General features: G+C 39.7%; 1 protein-coding gene across 1 annotated transcript in view; it reads left to right on the top strand.

Moving 5' to 3' along the window:
* LOC131395608 (fatty acid desaturase 2-like protein FADS2B) overlaps window positions 1-23,932 on the top strand; it is a 31,427-nt gene extending 7,495 nt beyond the window's left edge. The window contains exons 2-12 of the mRNA XM_058527465.1: window positions 2,578-2,688; window positions 5,417-5,614; window positions 7,497-7,598; window positions 13,227-13,352; window positions 16,004-16,064; window positions 18,754-18,830; window positions 19,024-19,121; window positions 19,889-19,985; window positions 20,854-20,933; window positions 22,186-22,311; window positions 23,832-23,932. Coding sequence (XP_058383448.1) covers window positions 2,578-2,688; window positions 5,417-5,614; window positions 7,497-7,598; window positions 13,227-13,352; window positions 16,004-16,064; window positions 18,754-18,830; window positions 19,024-19,121; window positions 19,889-19,985; window positions 20,854-20,933; window positions 22,186-22,311; window positions 23,832-23,910 — 1,155 coding nt within the window. The 3' untranslated portion in view covers window positions 23,911-23,932. The remainder of the gene's footprint in view (window positions 1-2,577; window positions 2,689-5,416; window positions 5,615-7,496; window positions 7,599-13,226; window positions 13,353-16,003; window positions 16,065-18,753; window positions 18,831-19,023; window positions 19,122-19,888; window positions 19,986-20,853; window positions 20,934-22,185; window positions 22,312-23,831) is intronic.
* Window positions 23,933-24,401: the final 469 nt, after the last annotated feature.

Raw genomic sequence — 24,401 nt, 5'->3', positions numbered from 1 at the left:
CTCACGTGATTAAAACCTAAGATGACGAGACACGATTACTATCTGCCCAGCAGATACATACTGATTTTAACATCATGTCAAACAATCTGCCACTACTCCTCTCTTGAGAGGCCTCTCAGAAAAAGAATTGTCCATGTGAAGCCTGGAATGGACCATTACAGCTTCATGGCTTTAGAATCACATGGCTGTGAGTTGAAATCCTTGCTCTACAATTTACTATGGCTTTTGGGGCCAGATTTTTCTTCACTCTGAAACATAATGTCTTTATCGGTGCAGCAAAGCTATGGAAACACAAAAAACTAAGGTAATGATTATGACTCGGCCCATAGAGTGCCTTGTACATAGGATACACTCAATCAATGTGGGCACTTTCCCTTCTCCTTCCTTCAGCAGGAATATACTTGCCCAAGAATGTTAAGAGAACCCATTTTTTGGGTCTTTCAAGGAGATTTCACAACCTATGCAGTGTTCACACTCTATTAGGAAATTCTTTTAAATTGAATATTCTAAGACTACCTAAATTCCTTTGTTGTACTACCCATTCAATACAGTGAAAAGAGTTCCACATAGCAAGTCAATGCCTGCTATTCTGGAAAATTCTGTAGGACTTCAATATATGTTGTCGTAGTATTGATCTGGGAATCTTGTTGAGGATCAGAAGAAACAATGAACCCAGAATATTACTGTAATCACACTGTTCCAGGACTCTGGATGATTTCTCAGAGTAGGATGAAATTGCAATAGCGTACCTTTCCTCTACACTCTGATCTTGATCCATCACATCTAATCTGTTGGATTTTCCATTCTAATCTGCTCCTAAACAAAAAGGAGAACATGATTGTTCAGTATGGATCACCCTATAATTCGTTAATCACCTTCTTAATCACTGACTGATTCTCGTCCTGGTTAGGGAAACTAAGCTTTAGAATCATACAATACGATAACTTAAAAACACCTTTGAAATTATATGCAGTTCCCTGTGTCCCAAAGAAGTCAGAAGACGTATGCAGAAGCAGAATGGATTGTAGAGCCTGGACTGGTTCTAGCAGATACAAAGCACTGTTTACCTCATTGAGTCTAGAGACCCATAGATGAAGTGAGTTTGAAGACTGATATTGCACCCCTCTAATCCACCTTGTTCAGTATATGAGCACCTTCTTACAAGTAGGCTTCCATGTAATTCTTGGATATATCTAAAGTTGCCATAGCATTTGAAGATGGCTGTTTCATTATATTCACTAATTCAGAGCTCACTCCACATTAGGCATTGGGGTATAGGAATAAATTCTCTGAACTGCTATATTGAAGAGAAGGTAGGTAGTGAATTCTTATCCCTAGCGGCATAAATATAAGAAAGGTAGCTGCCATACATTGAGAATTTACTATATGCCAATCAGATTCTAATTAATTCACTTAATCCTTACAGTAAATTTATGAATTGAGTTGGTATTATCATCAACTCTGTGCAGGACAAGAGAATAAAGACGCATGGACAGGTCAAAAGACTTATACAGGTTTACACAGCTAGTGAGAGGCAAAGCCAGAATTTAGATGTAGGAAGGCTACTCCAGGGTTCACTTCCTTAGAACCATGCAACACCAGCACTCCAGAGTAATGTGTATGGCTTCCATGTATTCAAGATAGAACCTTGGTTGTATTTCATTTGTAATCACCCCCATCCCCAATATCATAGTAGCACAAAGTCCAGCATCTTTCTCTTGGAGAATCCTCCTTCCCAGAAATCAGTTTAAATCCCTAGGTGGGAAGAGAATATCTCTTCCTTCCAAATATAAGCAGGCTATAGGACTACCAATGCTTCTCATAGCCACTTGGAGTTGTTACTTACCGTGGGACCTGAGATGGAAAATACAAATGGTCAACTCTATTCTGTGCCTGGCTGTCACAATCCCCAGCAGAGACGGCCCTGGTGCTTTTGAAGAAGAGTGATGAGACTGCTTCAGTGACAAACTTAGCCTAGAGTGTGCTATTTGGACCACCCGGAGCTAAAGGGCTGTGCTCCCCTTCTCTCTTATGCATTTGTCTTAAGCTACTATCACCAACTTTAACATGTCTGTCTTCAGAAAGAACTTAATTCAAGAGTCTCATTACCCTGGACCTTGGCCAAGAAGCAAGAGGGAGACTTTGGTGGGAGACAGGATTTGCAGAAGCAGCCTTGCTTACTGCATGCCTCGGAAAGGCGGAGCAGCTTCCACACCAAGCCTGATGTTGGATGTTCAAGATTCATAACGGCCCATTAACTCAAGCCAACTATTGCTTCTGGTGCTCAGTAAAATGAGCAGCAATCTCTTCTAATGCTTGGCAATAGCCTGGCTACGCTGGAGTTGCCTAGTGAAGCAGTGCATTCAGTAAGTCACTCTTCCAGCGTGAGCTTTTTCAGAGGGTGTTCACAAAGGTAATTTTGATCAACTTGAAGCATCAACCTGGAGGTAGGAGTGAATTCTCTATAACAGAGTTAGTGCTGGTTCCCAAGACAGGCACAGGATGAGGTAGGTAAGAAGATTATTTGTAATTAAGCAAGTCTCCTTTAAGCCTCTAATAATTTTTTCTGCTTTACAGGATGTCTTCAGAGCCATGCACCCAAACCTTGACATTGTGCAATTGTACCTTAAGCCACTGCTCATCGGAGAGCTTGCCCCAGGAGAGCCCAGCCAGGAGAGGAACAAAAATGTAAGTGAGGTCTAAGAACACAAGAGCATGTGTAACCTATAATGTTTTTCCTATGATTGCTTGTACTTATTAGTTTGATGCCTATATCTATGTTCCCTGTGAAACTAAGCCCATGAGAGCAAAGAATAGGTCTATTTTATTTATATCTGTGTCCTCAGGATCTACCTGCACAAGATCAGACATGCAGTAAGAACTCTATAAAGAGCTGTTGAATGAAAGATGTGAATATCTAACTACAGCCTCCTATACATTTGGGAAAATTATACTTCAGGGAGAATAAATTACTTTCTGAAAGTCCCAAAGCTGGTGTGTCAAAGAACTGGTATTCCAAGTCACTTCTTTCTGGCCCAATTCCTTAGGTATTCTCAGGGCAGGGTGCCACTGTTTCTTTCTCTAACAATTTAGATACCTGAAATACTGTCTCCCAAAGGATAGGGTATATAAAAGCCTAAAAATTCACTAGGACGGTTTTACATTAAGTTTCAAGGGATTTGAACTACTATTGAACATTTCATTTTTTGCAAGGAAATTTTTTAAAACAGGTTACATTTGTACAATTCTTTTGAAATAATTTGTATGAAGTGCTGATTCATATATCACCGAGAGGCAGATAGAATCAAGTTAATATTCTGCTTTTAGAAATGAGGAAACATACTCACAGGACAGGAGGAATCTGAGGCCATAGCACTGGTTACGTGCAGACTTGAGATCAACACACAGGCTTGCACCTTAGGTCCACATACATCCAGTGCATCCCGCAATGTAGTGTGTCAGGAAGCACAGCTCTGTATTTACAAGAGGGCGCTCTTGTGTGGACAGTCTAAACTCACAACCCTGCCCTGCCACAACTTGTATGAGTTTAAGCGAGTTACCAAATGTCTCTGTGGTTCAGTTTCTCTCTCTATAAAAGAGCAACAACAATAGCCTCAACCGCATAAGAATTATTGGGAGATTACTGAAAGAGTTAAAGGCATTTTAAGCATAGTGTCTGGAAGATAGGAATGCTAAATAAATTTTAGATACTATCAATAGCGTGAACTCCATGATCATACTAGTAATATGTCCCCATCATTTAGGCCAGGAAACCCCAGATTAAAAAGGGAAGATGTTGCAAAGCGTAAGTATTTTTCCTAAAAATTTTCTCTAAGGAAAGAAAATCTCACAAAGACTGAGAGTTATAAGATAATCATTCATTGTCAAAATGAGTGTTGCTCTCTGGGGGTTAAAGTCTTCCATAAATTTTCTTTAGTACATTTGTATGTGTGTGTGTATATATATGTACACATATATAGATTTAAATATGTATACATAAATATGTGTATATATATGTATATGCTCTCTATATATAGATACATGTACAATATATATAGATACTCGCTCTCTCTATATAGATACATATACAATATATATATCTATATTTGATATAGATACATATACAATATATCTATATTTATATACTCCCTCTGTATATAGATACATATACAATATATATATTGATACTATATATATATATATACAATTTCTATTTGAGCACTAAACTGGGTAGCAGGAAGCATAGGTTTAAGTCCAGCATCTGTCACCAACTTGCTGATGATTTCAGACCTGTCGCTTTTCTGGGCTTTGGTGACCCCTTACTCTTTTTACAATAAAGGGGTTGGAAAATTTGGTCAGGCTGGGAGGCACTCTAGAGTTGACCTCTTAAAATTATCTATGGCTATCAGAATTCCAAGGTTGATGGGGGCTCGAGAGATGAGCCCATCCAGACTTTTCCCAGAAGTGAATACTTAAAAAGTTGCATCAATAAAGTTTGAATAAAACTTTTGGCTTCTAGTACTATGTTCATAGCTCTTTCTTTTTTTATTTCAGATTTCTCCCCTTACTTACATCTGAACAATCCTGCTCTCTTTCTTATACCCTGGTCACTTTCTCAACTCTCCTGATTTTAAACCCATTATAGTCATTAAGCTAAGAGAGATTTCTTCTCAGCCATTGCAGTGACTATCCACTATAATGTGGCAAGCTTGTAAACCAATGCAAGCCTTATAGAGACACATACATGCATATACACACAGTGCATGTACACAGGACCAGGACCCCACCAACCAGCAGACACACACTAACGTCACCAGAGATCATGTGTCGTTTCTGGAGATCCACTTAGTAACTCACAGGAAATTCATCCTTTGAGCTAATCTAAGTGAATTATATTTGTTCATGTGCATCATCTTCTATGCCAGAGCCCTTAGCACATATAAACAGCTGATGACACTGAAAACACTTTTTGAACTTTACCACTAACTACAGTAATGCAGATCCATATAGACAACAGGGTCCTCGAAAACATAACCAGAGAAATCAATGCCTGATATAATACCGATGGTTTAAAAGATCACTGTTAGACTTATGTCTCTCTTTACTGACCACCCCCCACTCAGAAAAAGAAGCTAATACTAACTGAATTCCATAACACTTTGAGGACAGTTTACAAGTCACTACACATCTTTCTCTTCTCCAAAGGGAAAAAAAAAGTTATCATAAACTTCTCAAAGGTTGTTGGTTCACTGTTTATTCATTTTTAATTCTGCCCAATAAATTTATTAATATGAATAAATTTCTATTCATAAAATTAAGGCATTAATAAGTTAATAAACTAGATTATTAATTATGTTCTTTTGTCCTCCCTTGCCCTTGAGGAAACTAATTCCTTGCTTGAATATTTATTTCACAGTCCCAGTTGGTGGAAGATTTCCAAGAATTGCGGAGGAAATTAGAGACTATGAATATGTTCAACATCAATCTGGGGTTCTTTTTCCTTCACTTCGCCCAGATCTTGATTTTGGAAACCCTGGCTTGGCTAATGCTGTGGCATTTTGGCAACAGCTGGCCTATTACAATATTCATTTCCTTTCTCCTCACAATTTCTCAGGTAAGCAGGTATCCTAAGCCCAGGCAGTGGCTTCTGGGCAAGGCTCAGAATTTTTTCCTCTCTCTTTAGATTGGTGTCAGCTGCTCCCTGACGCTTCTTGGCAAGCTGCTCATCAGTGACTCACGAAAGCAAGTTGCCAATCCTCACTGGGCCCCAGTTCTCTGGTCTGCAAAATGTGGATAAAAAAATTTTTCATGGAAATATTCTGAGGAGGGTGAAGCAAGTTAAGGTGTAAAACACCTAGGATATATGGTCAATATTTAGTTTGTGACAGTTGTTACTCTTTGCCCAATTTTACCCATACAACTTCAGTAACTGAAGTTCTGTTCTCAGCCAGGTAACATTCATCTTTATCTTTCATTCATTTACCAACCAACATTTATCAATGCATCAAACCACGAATTCTTCAGTAGTAGAGACTACACCGTATTGTATGAGGATTAAGAATGTATGGATTTGCCATCAATGACAAGCAGCAACTGACACATATCAGGGCATTTGATAAATCCTTGTTGAATAAAGTATGAATCTCTGAGCATGGCCTTCTGTGAACATAATACTGTGTTGTAGACATAAAGGCAAATGCATCTGGTCTCTGCCCTTGGAAAGTGAGTCATCTACTGGAGGAGACTGTCATTCAAGTATCTAAGCATACTGTAAGACAGAATGACATTGATGCCAAGGAGCGTAACTAGCATGTGCTGTTGGAGCAGAAAGAAGCGTTTAATTTTGATTGGAACAGTTAGGGAAGATTTTATGAGAATTAACATCACTGTTAATTCTCGAATTTTATACATTAATTTTTTTTCTTGAAACGTTAACTCGCTTTATTCCTTAAAATGCAACTTTTGGAAACAAGAAAGAAAACAAACGTTTGTTTGGTATTGAAGGGGAGGAAGACTATCCTCTACCCACTCTGGGTCCTTTCTGGCTGGTCTACAAATTAAATTGACATGAGATCGAATAGCAGGAGAAAAATCAAACAAAGCTTTATAACATGTATACATGGGAGAGGCCCACTGGGTAACTGAGTATCTAGACAAAATGGCAGATGTCCTCTTTTTAAAGAGATTCAGGTAAAGACAAGGGAGGATGTTGGGGGTGGGGAAAGTCAGCTAGGAGAGATTACCAGAGCACAGTAAACAAGAGTATGCAGATTTAAGTCCTCACCTTCATCACTGATAAGAGTTTCTAGAGATAAGGTCATCTCCCTTTCTTCCTGGTACAGAGAGGGAGATGTCTTTACAAATGGAGATTTCCCTTATAAATGTAAATGTCTCTTACAAAGGATAACTCCTATTTTTACTTGGAATGGGCATAGCAAGGACCCTCCAAGTCTATCCACACCCAGAGTTAAATTCTTTGAGGCAGTTAGTGGGAGGGGAGGTCAAAGTTTCTTTCAGAGAAAATAATCAAGGTGAAGAGACATATTTTGAGGTGGCCAATTCTGATCTACACAGTGTTTAGCATAAGCCAGGCACTTTACATTTACTTAAGTTGCATAACAGCTCCACAAGTGTTATTATCCCTGCTTGTCAGATGAAGAACTGAGGTTCAGAGCTACTGATAATTTGCCAAGAGTCGTGCAACTCGTTAGTAGTGAAGAACAGTTAGCGCTGACCTCACAGCTATGCTCTTTCCACTCCACACTGCAAGATTTGACAGTGGCAAGGAGAACATCCTAGGCTGAGAGAACCACCTTTGCGTTGTAGGGAAATGGAAAAGAACGCAACGTGTGCAAAATAGAAAGTAAACTTAGCTTGAGGTCAGACCTGATCTCCCACTCTTCCTCTCAAACGGGCTGCTGAATTTAGTAGCAGGCTAATTTATTAATTTATTCTTGACTTCTCGATTTCTCTAACAAGAACTTTGTCTCTTCTAGGCTCAGAGTTCCTTTTTGCAGCATGACGCGGGCCATCTATCCATATTTAAGCAATCCAAGTGGAACCACCTGATGCACAAATTTGTGATGGGTCATCTCAAGGTATGGGCTGTTCAGGAAGTACAATGAGATTCTTGAATGGCATTTCGTAAGGTAGTGGTTTCCAAGTTTTTTGACTGTGCACTTGTATCAACACAAAATACTTATACAACCCCACAAATAAATGTAAATATTCTAACAATGTAGATATTACATATATACTAATACGTAATGTCATAATATATATGCTAAAATTAGAATTTTATGAGGAAAAGGTTTATTTTTATTGAAGAAGTTTTAATATTTTTCCTTACCCCAATAAACTCTTTGGCCCAATTCCTGGCACCCCATTAAGGAACCACCTCACAGGATAAGGATTGTGTCTTTAGAAATGAAGATGTGTCCTGTAAAATCATGAGAGGGAATCATGAGAAGGGGTCTGTAAATATATCACTGGAAAACTAGGGGACTCCAGCAAGCTTCATTAGTTCTGGAATGGTGGAGCTATGAAGATATAAAGGGAAAAAGGCCAGAATATTGATAAAAGCGAAGAGAAAGAGAAAGAACAGGCAAGGTCAAATGGCTCTGTTCAAGAATCGAGGGTTGCAAAATCTAGACTGCTGGAAAAAGCAGATGGAAATGATGGCAGTTGATTTTATCCCCCCATATCATAAGCTCCAGATGGGCAGGAACACTGTCCTATGGACCATTGCAAGGCAGCACCTAGCAGAGTGTCTGGCACACAGTAGGCCTTCAGTAAGTATTTGTTGAATGAATGAATGAATGAACAAACCAAGGTGACAGTACAGGACTGCTAAGAGTGGCTTCTACCCCTGGCTCTGATAATGCTCACTATGTGACCTTGAGTAAATCACATACTATCTCTGGCCCTCAGTGTTCTCATCTCTAATATTAGGTACTAAATTGGATCTCTGCTTTTTCTATGACATTCTAGGATTTGGTGACTGTATACTCTGGCCCAGACAGGGGTGGGCAAGGGGGAGGAATACCTCTGAGCCTTCCACTAAGCCAAATCCTTGCATTCAAGCCAGACGGTCCTAGGAAAACTCAAAAACACTGAACTCAGAACCTATTTGCTTTTCCTTAACATGGTGGTTTTATATTGAATTGGAGGAACAATAGAATCACCTAGCCTCATCTACCCTGTTTCCAGTTGAGCAAATTGGGGCTTAAGTAGGTTAAATAATACAGAGTTGGATCTAGATTCAGATTAGAAATATGTGTGTCCCTCAGATTGGTAGAATGGATAATATATTTTCATGTTATGTGAGAAGTTTCATTTAAGGAGAAAATAGATATATTCCTGGTTATCTGGTTCCCTAGCCTCTAGTGACTTGGAAGTGGCTAACTAATAAGATAGTGAAGGAAATGCTGGAGTCAGACCCACAGAATAATGAGCAGAAACTACTGACAGCAAGTGATGAGGAAGGCAGATGGGAATTCACAATAGATGAGAGCCTGCCAAGTGCCAGGTTCAGAACCAGCCCCTTTAGGCAATTGTCTCATATGATGCTCATGCGATCAGAGACTATAGCACCCGTATTTTACAGCCAAGACTGATGCTGAAAGGAGTTAATTATTTATTTAAGCCAATGTCCCTAAGCTGATGAATGGGAGAAATGACAGCACTGTACTAAACTGCCAGGCTCCAGAGCAGCCATTCTGGCTTCTCAATTCTAGTTGTCATTTACAGTCATCTGAGGAGCTTTTAGAAAACACTGCTGCCCAGGTACCCTCTCTGGAGGTTCTGATTTGATTCATCTGTGGTGAGGTCTGACATCAGCACTGTCGTGAAGCTCCCCAGGTGATTCTAACCTGCAGCCAGGATTGAGGACTGCTGCTCTAACAACAGACCTGCCTTCTGTGGGAATTCAGCCACTAAGTAGCTGGGTCACTTTGAAGAAGCTACTTAATGTCTATGAACCTCAGTTTCTTCAACTCTACAATGGAGACAGATGATGGCTTCAACCGGATAGGGATGTTGTTAGGATTATATGCGATATCCATGTTTGTGCTGAACACAAAACTGACGTATGGGAAATGCTCAATAATTGTCAGATGTTACCACTACTAGGAACAGTCTTTCCATAATTAAAATGAGAACCCACAATCATTAAGAAAAATCTTTAATTGTGATGTTACTAAGAAGATAGTGAAGTAGACCATAAATCACAGCATCATTAAATTGGAAAAAATCTTAGAATCACCTAGTCTTCTTATCTACACTTTTTCCAGTTGAGCAAACTGAAGCTTAAGTAGATTGAACAACACAGTTTTGGATCTGGATTCATATTAAAAATATGTCTGTCACTCAAAATGGTTAAAATGAATAATATATTGTCATTATACATGACAAGTTTCATTTAACGAGAACATTTCTGTAGTTATAATATTCTGCCCTCTATCCACCAGTGTTAGATAGATGAAGCATTTCTGGATTCACTCAGAAATCACTATCACAGAAATAAAGCGGAGATGCTTTCTTACGTCATTGTGCGAGTCCGATAATGGACCCTTTGCCTCTCCCTCCTCTGTTCCAAGGAAGTCAGAGAAAAAGTGAGATTCATCTGCCCTGGAGGTAATTGGCGGTTGGTTTGGTGCCAGTGTATGGAATATTTCAAATCAGTCTCACCCTTGCTGATGCTTTTGTAAAAATCACTGTTTTCCTACTGGTTCAAATTTGTACACAGCTCTCTCTATATAAATTGTGTCTCCAGAAATAATTTTGCACTAGTTGAAATAAATATAATTTTGATGACTCATGAATGGAATAAATAAATGGGAAATAGCTCTGACAGCAAATCGAGTGAACTCTGCCTTTTGCAGACACAACCAGTGATTCATGACCAAAATGAATATAAGCTTCAGCTATGTGCAGGAGATAAAATGACCTGTGGGAAGGAAAAGTGAGCAGGAGGGAGGTAACAAAGAAAATTGGGTACAAACATCAACATACCTGCCTTATACATGCATCTCAATTTTAAATTCCAAAACTTGATTCCATGTCAAATTACCATCTGCCTGAAAAAGGCACAGATATTGAGATTCTTTGGAATTTTCATTCACTAGCTCTGAAAAATATGTGTTCTGATCTTTCAGCATTTGCACAATAAAAGAGCCTTTCCAAAAATCGACTCCAAAATGTGATACACTTTGGACCTTTGTGCAATGTGAAAATCAAAATGGATTCACTGTAGCATATTTGTCAAACTCCCCCCCAGTGGGTATATGTGAAAAACTATAAGAATCAAGTGTTATCATAGGGATAAAGAGGAGAATAATTGAAATTAAGACTTTCCTTGAACATCTGGCCTGGAAACACTGTTTCCATGACTACATCTTAAAACATTTTTGGGGGGAGGAGTGTGAAGCATATTATTTCCTGTAATCTTTCCAGTAAGCTGATCCATTTTACTGATGAGGAAATTGCCAAAGGCTACACACCTAGTAACAGGGATTTAAATTCAGGATGGTTCCAGTTCAGAGTCTGGATTCTTTATACTGCACCAAGAAAGGACCTACCTTGGAAATACGGAATGACTTAGGGTGGTTCCAGTATGGAACCTGGTGCAGGGGAGGCCTAATTTGCATACAGCTGATAATCCTTACTTCCTTATAGATCACTCTCTCTGGTCTCCAGTAATAGTGGCTTCCAGAGAGAGGGGCCAGGGTGGAGCCAGCTGCTTTAGATCAAATCCATAACTACCCTGACCACTGTTCTAAGCTCTAGAACCTTGACCTGTCAAGATCTGCTCCCCAACCTATCATGAATCAAAACTTATCTCTCATATTAGCAATTTCCACAGCTAGTCATTAGCTAAAAGGCTACCATCAGCTGTGGAAGAGGCCAAAATGATGGCGTTCAGAGGATTTAAGTGAAAAAGAGAATCATTGCTGAACAGAGTGTCCTTGTTTAATTGCCTACTGCTCCCTTTAGATTGTATGTTTTGTAAGTGTGAGAACACCATTTTATCATGTCTATCTTTATATTCCAAAGGCCTAGCTCAGTATCTGACACATGGGATAGAATTCAGAATAAAAACTGAATGCTTGAATAAATGAGTGAAAACACAATTTTGAGAGTGAGTGGGCAATATGCAATTTGATGGGAGAAGTGCAGAGCATGATGGAGCCGCAGAAGGGGGAGTAGAAATTGAGTGGTACATGTTGAGTTTGAAGTATCATGAGACATCCCAAAGGAAATGTTATGAAATGACTGCCCATTCAAGCATAAGATTCAAGAGAGAGATCTTAGATGGAGACAGATTCCACTATAAGGATATTAGGGAGTGTTAGAGGTGAGAATAGATACCTCTTCTGGTGGATTGGGGTAGGAGTGTGGGTTGCTAAGAGAAGACTTGATGAAGACTATCGAAAGGCAACACTCACAGATTTTCAAACATACTCATCCCCCTCTACCATAGAGGAATAGACCACCATAGTTCAACAGAAATATAGTGCAAACCACATTTAAATGACATAAGTCATTTTATATTTTCTAATAGCCACTTTATAAATGGTAACTTTATTACCCTGTATATATTGAAATATTATTTTAGCATGTAATCAGCATAAAAATTATTAATAAATATTTTACATTCCCTTTTCATCCAGAGCATTCAAAATCTAGTATGTATTATACACTTACAGCCTTAATTACAGACACATTAATCTTAATTTGGTCACAATTCAAGTGTTCAATATCCACATGTGGCTAGTGGCTACTGTTTGGGACAGGGTGTATCTAAAACATGTATAGGCCAGTTATTGAGAGATGTTAAATACTCAGTAAAAAACTACTACTGGTACTTATTCTTCTGTAAATGATTAACGTAATTGGAGAAAAGGGGGGGAATTAAATATTTCAATGTGCCAACATTTAAGATAAGCCTCTCATGTCTCCCCAGATGACCCGTAGAGGTACATGTCATTATACTGTATTTACTGGAGATGAAATGGAGCCTCAAAGAGGGTGAATAATTTGTCCAAATAACACAGCAGTATCTATATATCTATTCTATGAAACTAGGATGATGTGCCTCTAAATCCTTTGCTCTATTAAGACCTTCAGACTTTCATTAAAGAGAGAAATGCATTCTCATCAGAGATGATTCAAGCTTGGCATCAACTAAAATATTTTGTTCCTATTTATTTTTATAGGAGAGCATTAAAGCCTGTTTATGTAACCATCTGAGCTAAGCCACTCTAGGAGATCACTTCAGATCCATAATTCTTTGAAATAGTTAATGAAGTAGGATTCTTCAAAGCAAAAGGGCCATATTTCCCCCAGAGCTAATTAAAGTCTTAGAGCTGAGGTTGCTTTATTTTTAAAATAGGAAGAGTACTATCTGCCCCACCTACCTTGAGACGTTTTTAAAGATGAGAATCAAAAAACAGAAGGATGGAAAGACATTTTATTTCAACAGGCTTTAATGAGTTTTCATTATCAAGAGTTGTTTTAGCCTGAATTTATCTTCCTGAATCAGATAATTATTTGTTCATAGGCTTTGAGAGCCTCCGTCCAGTGAGTCATTCTGTGACCTGGCTGTGGGGACAAGTTTGAGAAGCTCAAATATCTTGTTTTGACTTTGGAGATGCATGCAGAAAACTCTGAGTGTGGAGAAGAATTCAGGAGAGAAACTGTGCAGCTCATGAACCCTCTCTTCTCAGGGCATATCCAGAATCTGGTGGAATAACGCACACTTCCAGCATCATGTCAAACCGAACATCTACTCCAAAGACCCAGATATCGATTTGAGCCCACTTATTCTAGTTGGAGATTTACAACCTGTCAAGGTACGTTTATAAACATGGGCACCAGAGAAATGTTCCTGGAAGTGGTTCTTGGAATAGCCTACAGCCTTGTCTTAGAAAGATTAAGCTAGAGGTTCCAGCTTCAAGCATATTCTGAGGGCACCTCTCCTTATTTTAAGCCCAGGTTACAGATTTGAAATACTGAATCTGGAGTTGTAAGAATAGAAGGATGTGTGAAGTGCATGACTCTGTGACCTTAAACGTCACTTAGTCCAACCTCCTACAGTAGGAAATATGATAACCCATCACTCTGCTTGAGCTATCCTGGTGACAGAGAGATCCCTGCACAGTGCCTGTCACTACCTCTGAGACAACCCAAGCTAATGTTAGTGAAACTAGGTGACTGAGGTTGGCAATGACTCTCCAAAGTTTAACAAGCATATGGAGACACTCACTCAGAGAAGACAGGTCAGTATATTCAATAAGCACTAAATCACAAACAACTAAATATCTAGTTACGTCAACTACTTCTGGCTCAGTTAGAAGAGACTATGCTCTTATATTTAGTTCATGTTCATTTTGGTTCATTTAGACATGAACCACAGCCAAAATGGCTTATAGGACACTTAGAGACCCCACCTCTACATTGCACTTCTTAAACAACAGAAAATGAAGGGGAAAAGTCAACTCCAGAAATTCTCACTTTCTGATTGTTTTTAAAACCTCAACTTAAAGTCATCACGTAAAGGGCAATTACCAAGTTTCATAGGAAGGAGAATTCTTTCAACAAAGAAGGCATAAGGACAGCCACAGAAGTGTCTCTCCTCAAGGGGAAATGATGAATCTCGAGAATCAGGTACTTAGGAAGAGCTTGCTGTCTCTTTCTAGAAGAATTTAGGAGTTTCATAAGAATAAAAGAGTGTAGTTTTGTCAGTTGCTGCCCAAGCCTTGTGGTATGTCAACCAAAAATTGTGCAACATTTTGAAAATAGGTTTTCCCAGATTTGAGGAACTCACCTTCTTCCCCAGCTGAATTAGGAAACAAAATGTCTTGCTGGATTTAAAAATAAAGTCCTCAGCCAGGCGCACAAATCACTTGTTTTTGACAATAGGTCCACACACAAGTTGGACCTCTCTGATGTCTGTGGGCTGCTCATCACTAAAACTGTGATGTTTTGATTTCTCTAATCATTTCCCCAGAGCAAGGGAAATTTTCTGAAGTTCATGAAGCAGACTGACCTTCTCCAGGAGTGCCTTCTTTAGAGCCATATGCAGTATGCATGCTGTCTCTTCACCATGCAAAGGCCACCAGGCCATGGAGGCCACCTCTCCAAGTTTCACAGCTGCTCTTGGGATGTATCCCTAGAACCTTAGGGTTTCATATGATATAGTTTCAAAGTTACCATACAAGACATTACTAAAAATTATTTAGACCCTAAAATTGAGTTATTTCACACCAAATTAGTTCTGGTGAGTCCTGAACTTTTCCTTTCTTCTCATTTTTCTGCAAATCATTCTATCACTTTCTTCAAACATGCGTTCCTTTGACAAGCATGAATTAAATCTTCTGTGTGCCAGATCCTCTGAACCTGGAAGACTCGGAGTCTTCCTTTGCAATGATACTCAAAGTCAGTCCTTCACCTAGGTTTGCCAACTCTGCAGCATTTTCTGCCTACTCTCTCTTCTATGTTTCCCACTACTTAAATATTTGGATGTTTGAGAGTAACTGCAAATAGCTATTATTAATTCATCACCATGATATCTTTTTATTGATGACAAGAAGAGAATGAAGAAAAAACCCTACTATCCAAATAAGAGAAGAAATCTATATGCAGGAGAGAACATATCAAAGGAAAGAGGAAAGCAAGAGTCAAACACTGCCCATGGTGTTGTAACTGAGTGAAATCACAGCAAAACTACAGAGCAAATGTGAATTACCATTTAGTCATTCATTCCTTCAATTAAACACGGATTGAGTGTCTGCTTGTTAATGCAGATATAATCATTACTTCTATGCTTCCTCTCAGGATATTTGCTCTCCTTGTGTACTAAGCACAGACTGAATTAACTAAGGAGACCCCTAGGAAAAGAATCAAATTCCCGATAGTGCGGTTATATATAGTATCATCATGCCTTAGAAATAATAAATCACAGCATGAGATCCATGACGAGAATATAAAGGAGGAAAGATGAGACAGATAGGAGAGGCATGCCTATATCTTTTATCACATGACGATTCAATAAATATCTGTTGAACAAATGAATATAGATGGTGACTGAGCTACAGGCAGAGTTCTAAACACCACAGTGAAAGAAGAGGTAGAAAAACTCACCAGAAATGTTCCTTCTCAATCACCACTCGAATCCACATAAGGACAAAAAATTTCAAAATGGCTTTCATTGGAATTAAAAAAAAAAAGGTGCTCGCAATCCGCATAGTCAAATGAAATAAACCATCCATGCAAGAGTTGTCAACATCTAATTAAAGCAAAAAGATGCCATAATATTTCCTCCAATTCCAATTCTGGTTCTTCTAGTGCCAGAAATTTGACTGCCAGTGAACTCTGATCAGATAGCTCTTTCCACAGAGATTTTAGACTCTCTCACTCACACACCTAAACACACACAGATGTCCTTGAGTGTAGCGGCCATAAGTATTTTCTGTTATCCAAGTTTTATTCTTTCTCCATTCAGTATGGCAAGAAGAAAATCAAATACATCAACTATGAAAAGCAGCACCTGTTCTTCTACATGGGTAAGTCTCCTTGGAGCCACAATCCTTGTCATCCCATTTCCTTTTGTCAAGCCAGAAGGCAGACTGGAACACTCCCACAGACAATAGCCCATGTCTTATTGTGACCAAGAAAAGCAGTATGTCTTATTTCAGACTTTCTGGGTGAAAATGGGAAAAGGAAAATGGAAAAGCAAATAGGAATTTTGAATAGGAATTGCATCACTCTGGGTACTGGGCAGGGAAGGAGATTCTCCAAAGAGGATGGAAGGCAGGATGCCAATCAAGGGGTTTTGCATCTGGGACCTAATCCTGGAAAGAATAAACACCTGTCAAGAAGGAAAGACTAGTGGTATTTGGGTCAGGAGGAAAGAGAGATTGGAAAAGAAGGCCAAAGCATTGACAGTATGATGCCAGAAAAAGTAGAGGCCCAGGAATAAAAGGCACTTATAGAGCTTCCATGTGGAAGAAAGCTGGCTGTTCCCATGGCTTACATACAGCTGTAGAAGATATTTTGGTATATACATAATAGTTCTGATATATATAGATAGATAAGATATATATCTATTATATATCTTTATGTATATCTTATTGATCAATCAAAAAACAGATTGATACATATAGGTATAGACATATATAATGAACATGGTCCAGGCTTAAAAGAACCTAGGGTAGCTGAATAATGCTGGTACCAATAAAAAACATCAGAAGCAAAAATACTTTGTTCTTAATCAAAATCAAACTCATAACATCTCTCAAAGAAAGGTTTCATAGAACCCCAAAATATACTCATCTGAAACATTTGGGACATAAGCCAAAATCAGGGAAGGTCCCAAATATTTCCTGTAGATTGGTGGTTCCTGAACAGAAGCAATGTTGCCCCCAGTGGGACATTTGACAATGTCTAGAGACATTTTGGGTTATCACAATGGAGTGGGAGAGATGGTACTGGCATCCAAGGGGTAGAAAGCCAGGAATGTTGTTAAACGTCCTACAATATATAGGACAGCCCCTAACAGTAAAGAATTATCATTATCTGGCCCAAAATGCCAATGTTGGTACGGCTGAGAAACTCTGTTGCAGATGATCTGATTTGCCCAGATGTTTGTCACCAGTGGACATCCGTAACTATGCCTGACCAGAACAGCCTGTGGGCTCATTTTTCTGAGGTATGGGGGTCAACTGCCAATGCTGCCTGTGCTGGAATTCTGCAGCCTCATCCTACCGTAGTCACCTGCTCCTTCTCTTGCATGATCAAAAAGAGGAATGAGGACATTGGTGCCCCACTGTTAAAAGTAGCTGATCTCCAGCCTAACTAGATGTGTGCACACATAAGAAAAAGCTGTTGGAGTTTGTTTTCTGAACTCACCTCCCCTGTCTGTTGTGCTGTAATATGCCCTTAGCTGATGAAGAATGAATGAATGGTATAGAGTCACGGCAGAATGCCCACCTCACAAACCACATTGCCCTCAGGAGCTGTTTCATTGTGTTCTTTCCCTTCAAATGCCAACTTAGCAACCTGGCAACAAATGAGTCATCCTCAAACTGTCAGAGAGAAACAGAGCTGGGCATTTGTTAAAAGTGGCAAGACAGATTTTTTTCAAGCTACTGCAGTAGGAAAGAGAGTCATCAGTATAAACTGAGCTCAACTCTGCTGAAACAAAAAGTGGGAGATTTTGTAAACACTGGGGCATGCCACACAAAATTACCAAAAGTCGTTGAGGGGAAGGGAAGCTAGTCAGTGTGATTGGGCGACCTGCGTTAGGCTCCTACTCTCCCACAGAGACATGGAGATAGGGCCCTATCCTTCTTGATGAATATATTTCAAAGGGATGACTCCCAGATCCTTGAGAAAGACAATTCAGGGTTGTGGAAGATACATCTCAAAGGGACATAGAAAGGATTTACAATTGTAAGTTTTCTAACATAAATATTCTAAGAAAAGGGAGGTCAGAGGCCTATAGTCAGGTTTTGGTTTGAAGAAACAGTAAATTCTTTTGACCGTGTTGAACTTTCTCAGGCACGAGCTTTAAGGGAGCTGGGGTCATCCCAGGTCATGGCCTTGAGTTGTTAGAAACTATTATAGTGTTTATTCAAGTAACTTAGTGTGGAGTGTGGATGAGATCATGTGTGCAGAGAGTTTGCAGAGTTTCACAGTTTGTAGGCCAATGCTGAGGCCTAGATAAGAAGAGGATTGAGGGCTTGACTAAAGTTTGCTCAAGGAGAATGGTGTGTCAAACCCGAGAAGGTCTCTATAAGACTACGTTGTGCTCTAGGCAGCCTCGCTGGTCCTGAGGGAGAAGCAAGTAGATAACTCTCTGGCTAGGAAATGAGTACACCTTCTTTATTTCTGCCATCCTGACATATTGTGACAGGGCCAAATCCGAAAAATTGTGAAGGAGTCAAGGATTCCACGGACCTTGAGAAAACTTGAAGGATCACAGCAGAAGATCTTCCACCATGCTTTCATGAAGAATGACTCAAACCTTCACAGCTTCTCTAGTCTCCTTGAGGGAACTTGAACCAAATTCCTAGTTCAGCCTCAGAGGCTCAAAAAGCCCAATGGAGTCGAGGATGTGGTTGTGGAACTCCACCTTGCATCCCTTCCCAGGGGCAACATTCCGGGGATGGCATGGGAAGGAGATAGACTCCTGCTGATGTGAGATTACAATATGCTCATTTATTCACATTCTTTTCTTTTGTTCTTCTTCAGTTCTGCTTCCATCCTTCATCTCTGTACATGTCAACATGAAATCCATGCGACTGATGTACCTCCGAAGGCTTTGGGGGGTGAGTATTTGACTCATTCTCTGAAGCTAGATCAGGTAGAAAATGGGAATAAAAATGCTTGATCCCTTCCAGATGTAGCTTCCTTGAAGAACCGGACCTAAGATTTAGCCAGTACCTGAAGGGATGCTAGGCCCATGAGGGGAAAACAAAATTGTGTTCAGGGCATCTAACTTACAAACACTTCTCTCTGCAGGATTTTGCCTGGGTCTGCAGTTTTTACATCCGCTATTTCATCACATTTGGCCCTTTCTATGGAATCTTTGGAACCATGTGCCTCATATATTTAGTCAAGTAAGAAATCAAGAAAATCCTCTTATTCTCATAACCTGGATGGTCCACTTGCCTTCCTTATCTAATCTATTTGTGATTAGCAGAAGATTATGACACTATGATCCATTCTCTATAACAGAGACATTTCCAAGAAAATGTGAAAAAAATAGTCAGAATAATTGAATAAAAAGAGCTCCTTGGAAACAAAATTTACCCACTCTTCTCTTTTTTTTCCACTTACTTCATTCACAATTGCAATTTTCCATCTGCTCACCAGCTGCTTAAAATTATAATCCGGTAGGACATCATCCTCCTTGCCAAAGATAATGGAAGGACAGGAACTTTTTAGAGTTATTTTATGACTACAAATTTTCCCAAAATCGAAGTCAGAGAGATTAAATCACTTGCCCACGGTTACAGAGCAAGTAAAGGCCGTGCCAAACCAAAAGTTGGAACCCAGCTCTATCTGTGACAAATCCCAGGCTGTCAATCACTTTGCATATGCCCTGAAGTTCCCTAGCTATCTTTTGATCCTTACACCAATCCTACAGCAAACTTTTGGGGACACTGCTCCCATACTTTAGGCAGCAAGGCAGGCCATGTGACCAAATGCCTAGAATGTCATCTCTAGATAAAAAAGGCCTCCAAGGAGGAAAACAAATGACATAAATTTTTGGAACTTTTGAGTCTCTTCCATTTCCTCCAATGCTCAGCCAGCTCTTTCAGCCCAGGGACTGGAACCAAGGCACCCCAAAGAGTCATCACTTCCCCTTTTTATTCTCTGAAAGGTCTCTTGAAAGTCCCTGGATTGTATATGTTACCCAGATGAGCCACATACCAATGAAAATGAGCAGAGAAGAGAACCAGGACTGGCTCAGCACTCAGGTAATAATGGAGTTCCTGGAAGACGATACTTCAAACCCTACTGACTTACAGTCTGGTTACCTCAAATAACAATAACTCATACTTATCGAATGCTTGCCAGAGGCCAGGCACTGTCAAATGCCTTGCATACAACTACATGAGGTAGGTGCTATGGTTATTTCCATTTTACAGGTGATAAAATTGAGGCATGAAGAAGCTGAGTAACTTGCATACAGTCACACAGCTAATAAGTGGTAGAAGCAGGTCTTAACCTAAGCAGATTGATTTCAGAGCTTTGCTCTAACCCAAGGGTCAATACATTTCAGTCCAAGGGCCAAATCCAACCCACTGCCTCTTTTCTTTTTTGTTGTTGTTCTGGAAGAATAATGATTTTCAAATGCATAAAACAAAATACATTAAATTGCAAAGGAAGCCACTTATATCCGAATGCACTTCTATGCACAGAACTATTGAATGCCTCACTCCCCGTTTAGAAGTCCTTCAAGTCCACTCGATGGATATGGTATTCTAACTCCTACAGTGTCTACCAGAATTTTACAATCCCCCTTCCATCTTCCAAAGTCTTCTTTCATGACACATTCGTCTTCTGTATCCAAGGGCTGACGGTAACGTAGCCCGCTCAAATCCTATATACTTTTTCATATCTATTGCCCTATATATATTTCTTAGCAAAATGTGTTCTTCCCATTTTAAATTGTAATATCCTTGACACCTGAGACTCTGTATGCTTTTTATCCCTCATAGTTTTTTCCAGAAAATAGGTAATCAATAAGCACTTGGTTGACTGACTGAGTAAAGCAATAAATAAACATTTTCTTTGTTTGATGCTTGGGCTCATTAGCTTCTAATGTACGCTTTCTCTTTACAGGTCTTGGCCACTTGTAATGTTGAACAGTCCGTTTTCAATGACTGGTTCACTGGGCACCTGAACTTCCAAATCGAGCACCAGTGAGTGATAGAAACAGTGATAGTAGTGATCATAAGGGCAAGGGCTCTCACTTTTAACAGCGCCCCACCACCACCATACAGGCCAGAGCAGAGCAGTAGGCTTGGGATTTCAGAGAGGTTAAATGAACCAGAATTCTCTAAAGGCTGCTATCTTTCCATTAACATCAATGGTAAGGAAAGGAAGAAAGACAGGAAGGAGGTATAACAATTGTGAGTAAATGGAATGAAATCTTGGAAAAGGACCAGTGCTTCAGTTTCCAGATTCCTATGGACTTAGGAATTGGCTATTATTTTCTTTGCATTTGGTTTGTTAGCAAAACTCAGAAAAAATTGTACTGGTTGGGTAACTAAGTTGCGTTGAAGCTGAATTACAATTTAATTAATTATCTATCTATGTAGCCTTAGAGCCAAGTTTACAAAATAATCGATAATAGAATCCAATCTCTGCTGCAATTTCCAAATAATATCTCGAAATACTTTACCAATGGGTCAGTTAGGTGGACACGCCCTAAAGAAAGAGAAAATGATAATACTTGAAGAGTCAATCTCTCCGGAGGATTCAGGGGACAGACTTTCCACATCCTCCTTGTCTAAGCCTTATCTTTCATAGTCAGAGAAGGAAAGAGATCTTCTATCTAATTATGATATTTTCTCATCATTTCTCTCACATTAGTCCTTTAAAATGTCAGCAAAAAAAGAAAGGATTATTATTCATATTTTGCCAAGGAGGAGGTTAAAACCTAAGAAGGTCATCTGGTGTTGAGTGAAAAGCTTAGGTAAAATGCACTTCTCATTTCTCATTTCTTACTCCTTTCTTAGGACTTTTCCCAATATACCATGACTAGAGCTTACTGAATACTCATCTATTCATGGTGCAGGAGTTAGATGGATAGAGAGAAACAGAGACAGAGATGGAGGTTGGATATCTCCAATTCTCTAGGTCATTCAAAATGGTAGAAAACCACATACTTCCATTTGACCTGGCCAAAAATCAACATTTTCAATGCAGCTAATATTTATTCTCTTACCTCTTCCTAAACATTTGCCATGCACAGAGCTCACAGAGGATTAAGAGATAAAATGAGAGGGTTTTAGCAAGAGTTTTTGAACTTCCCAGAACAGAAGTACTGTGTAAGGTCAAGGTTGGGTCTGCAGTGCTGATATAACTTTATTTAATAGTAGGGGAAAGACAAATCTCCTTCGAGTTTCACATTAGGTCCAAGTTTTTTATCTCCCATCTTTGTTTCCCTAGTCTGTGCCCCACAATGCCGCGCCATAATTATCACAAGGTGGCACCGCTGGTGAGGTCACTGTGTGCCAAGCATGGATTGCAGTATGTGAATAAACCCTTGTTGGAGGCGTTTGGAGATATTGCCAGGTAATAACAGAGTCTCTCTCAACTCATAACTCGTATTTCCCTGCACTGCCTGTGCTCAGACTCTTCCCTGCCCTTGAATCATTCACCCAACAACCATTCATTAGGGAGCATCTGTATGCCCAGCGTGGATATGAGAATCTATAGGGAATAATCTCTACAACAACAATGATAATAATAATTCTTACCATTTACCTACTACCTTCTAGGAACTTTTTAGTGAAAATGCCTTGCTGCCCTACTAAATTTCAAGCTTCTTAAAATCGGGGCTGTGTATCATTTGCCTTTCTATCCCCTAACGAACCTCAACCTGCTTTAGATGTAACTGTTGGAAAGGATTCTCAGATTATGTGATCCAGGTTTGCAAAGTTAGATGCCTTCATGGGTTGGTGAGACATGATTGTGTGAATCAGGCAGAGATGACTGATCCCCCGTGACTGATCCCAGGGCTGACTGATCAAGAGTGGTGAGGCCTGCAGAAACTGAAAATTCATACTCGTCCTGAAGCATTCACAACTCGCTAGAGAACATTGTGCTGGTCAAATTAACGGCTAGTGATCTGGGTTGAATAACTTTCTTATAAGATCGGGGAAAAAAAAAAAAGAAGACCGCATCTTGAATAGGGCCAACAAGGCCAGGCCCAGTGTGATCTCATCCCTGATTAGTGGTCCAGATTCAGACTCTTTACCACTCTCCGCCTCCTTTTCTGCTCTCCAGATATCCGGCTTCCCTTCAGTTGCTACAAAACCCCTTGCCCCTGGCCATTTTACTTCTTTTGCCACATTTCCATCTGCCTAGAAGGCTCTTCAGACCCGCCACCTGCCCTCATATCACTTGTCAACTTCCATTCACTGTCCAAGGCTCATGTCAAATGCCTTTTCCTCATCTCAGTCTGCCCTGGTCCCCAAGACTAATTCCATCATGTGCTATTTCAGCATGTGGATCTCTTCATTCAAGACCTTTATCACAATCATGATTAAATAACATATTGGGTAATAAACTATGCAATATACGTCTCCCAAGCTAGACCAGGCTCTCCATGTGGACAAAACTCACATCTGTCCTACTCATTGCTGTATCCCCAGAGCCTACAAAACTTTCTTTCACATTATAAAATAGGATGGGGAGGTGACTGTAGGATGGGGTAGTTTATGAGTATATGCCTATCTTATAGTGACTCAGAGGAGCTTTTATTTAAATACTAGAGAAAATGATAGGTGATGAATTGGGGTATAGAAGAGAATAAAATGAAATTATTGAGTGAATAGTTAGATAATTATTGGACAAAGAATAAAGAGAATAAAATGAAATTCCTGCTCCATAAAGGAAAGGTGAACTCACCTGCTAAAAAACAATTCAGTGTATTTGACTCCTTTTACTGGGCAACAGAGAAAGACATTTTGCCGGTAGAGTTGAAAATGACAGCGTTGCCCTGAACCAGGTAAAAGAGCAACTGTTCCGTAGACTAGCTCCTTTTATGTTAGAGTCTTACTTCATGGTGATTTTGTTTGCCCCTCCCACAGGGCCTTGAAGAAATCGGCAGCCCTCTGGACAGATGCTTACTATGAAACAGGGAAACATGATGCAGAGTGTCAGACTTAATATGCATGTCATTGCATCTCTAACGGGGTTGGTGAATGTGCAAGAGTTCTTTCCTGGTTAACTGTGAGCACCACTGGCATACCTGAGTGTGCCAGGACTGTGAGTTTTGAGGACACATGATAACCCCTTCTCTGAAGATTTTCCTCTGCAAATAAGAACCAGAGGAAACACAAGATGGCTTTGGCCAGGGTGACAAAAGGGAAATGGGAGCCAATGTTTTCATTTGTTCGATAGAATCTTGAACTTAGTTCTAGCAGTATATCTTAGTCACATTATCCAGTCACTGGGCATAAGTTCAGGAACCAGGTAAAAGCTATACTGATGAAGAGGGCATAGGCAGAAGTGGGCCTAAGGAAAGACCTCTAATGGGGTACTTTGGAAAACAGTGCAATTGCTCTTAGAAGAGAATAATGTATTATGGAAGTTCCTATCGAAGTACAAATTTTTGCTTATTGCTCTTTCAAATGTGTGAACCACTTTTTTTAAAAAAG

Source organism: Diceros bicornis, chromosome 31, assembly GCF_020826845.1.
Source record: "Diceros bicornis minor isolate mBicDic1 chromosome 31, mDicBic1.mat.cur, whole genome shotgun sequence".
NCBI lineage: Eukaryota > Metazoa > Chordata > Mammalia > Perissodactyla > Rhinocerotidae > Diceros > Diceros bicornis.
The sequence above is the reverse complement of the archived record's forward strand: the minus strand, read 5'-3'. Positions and strand labels throughout refer to the sequence as shown.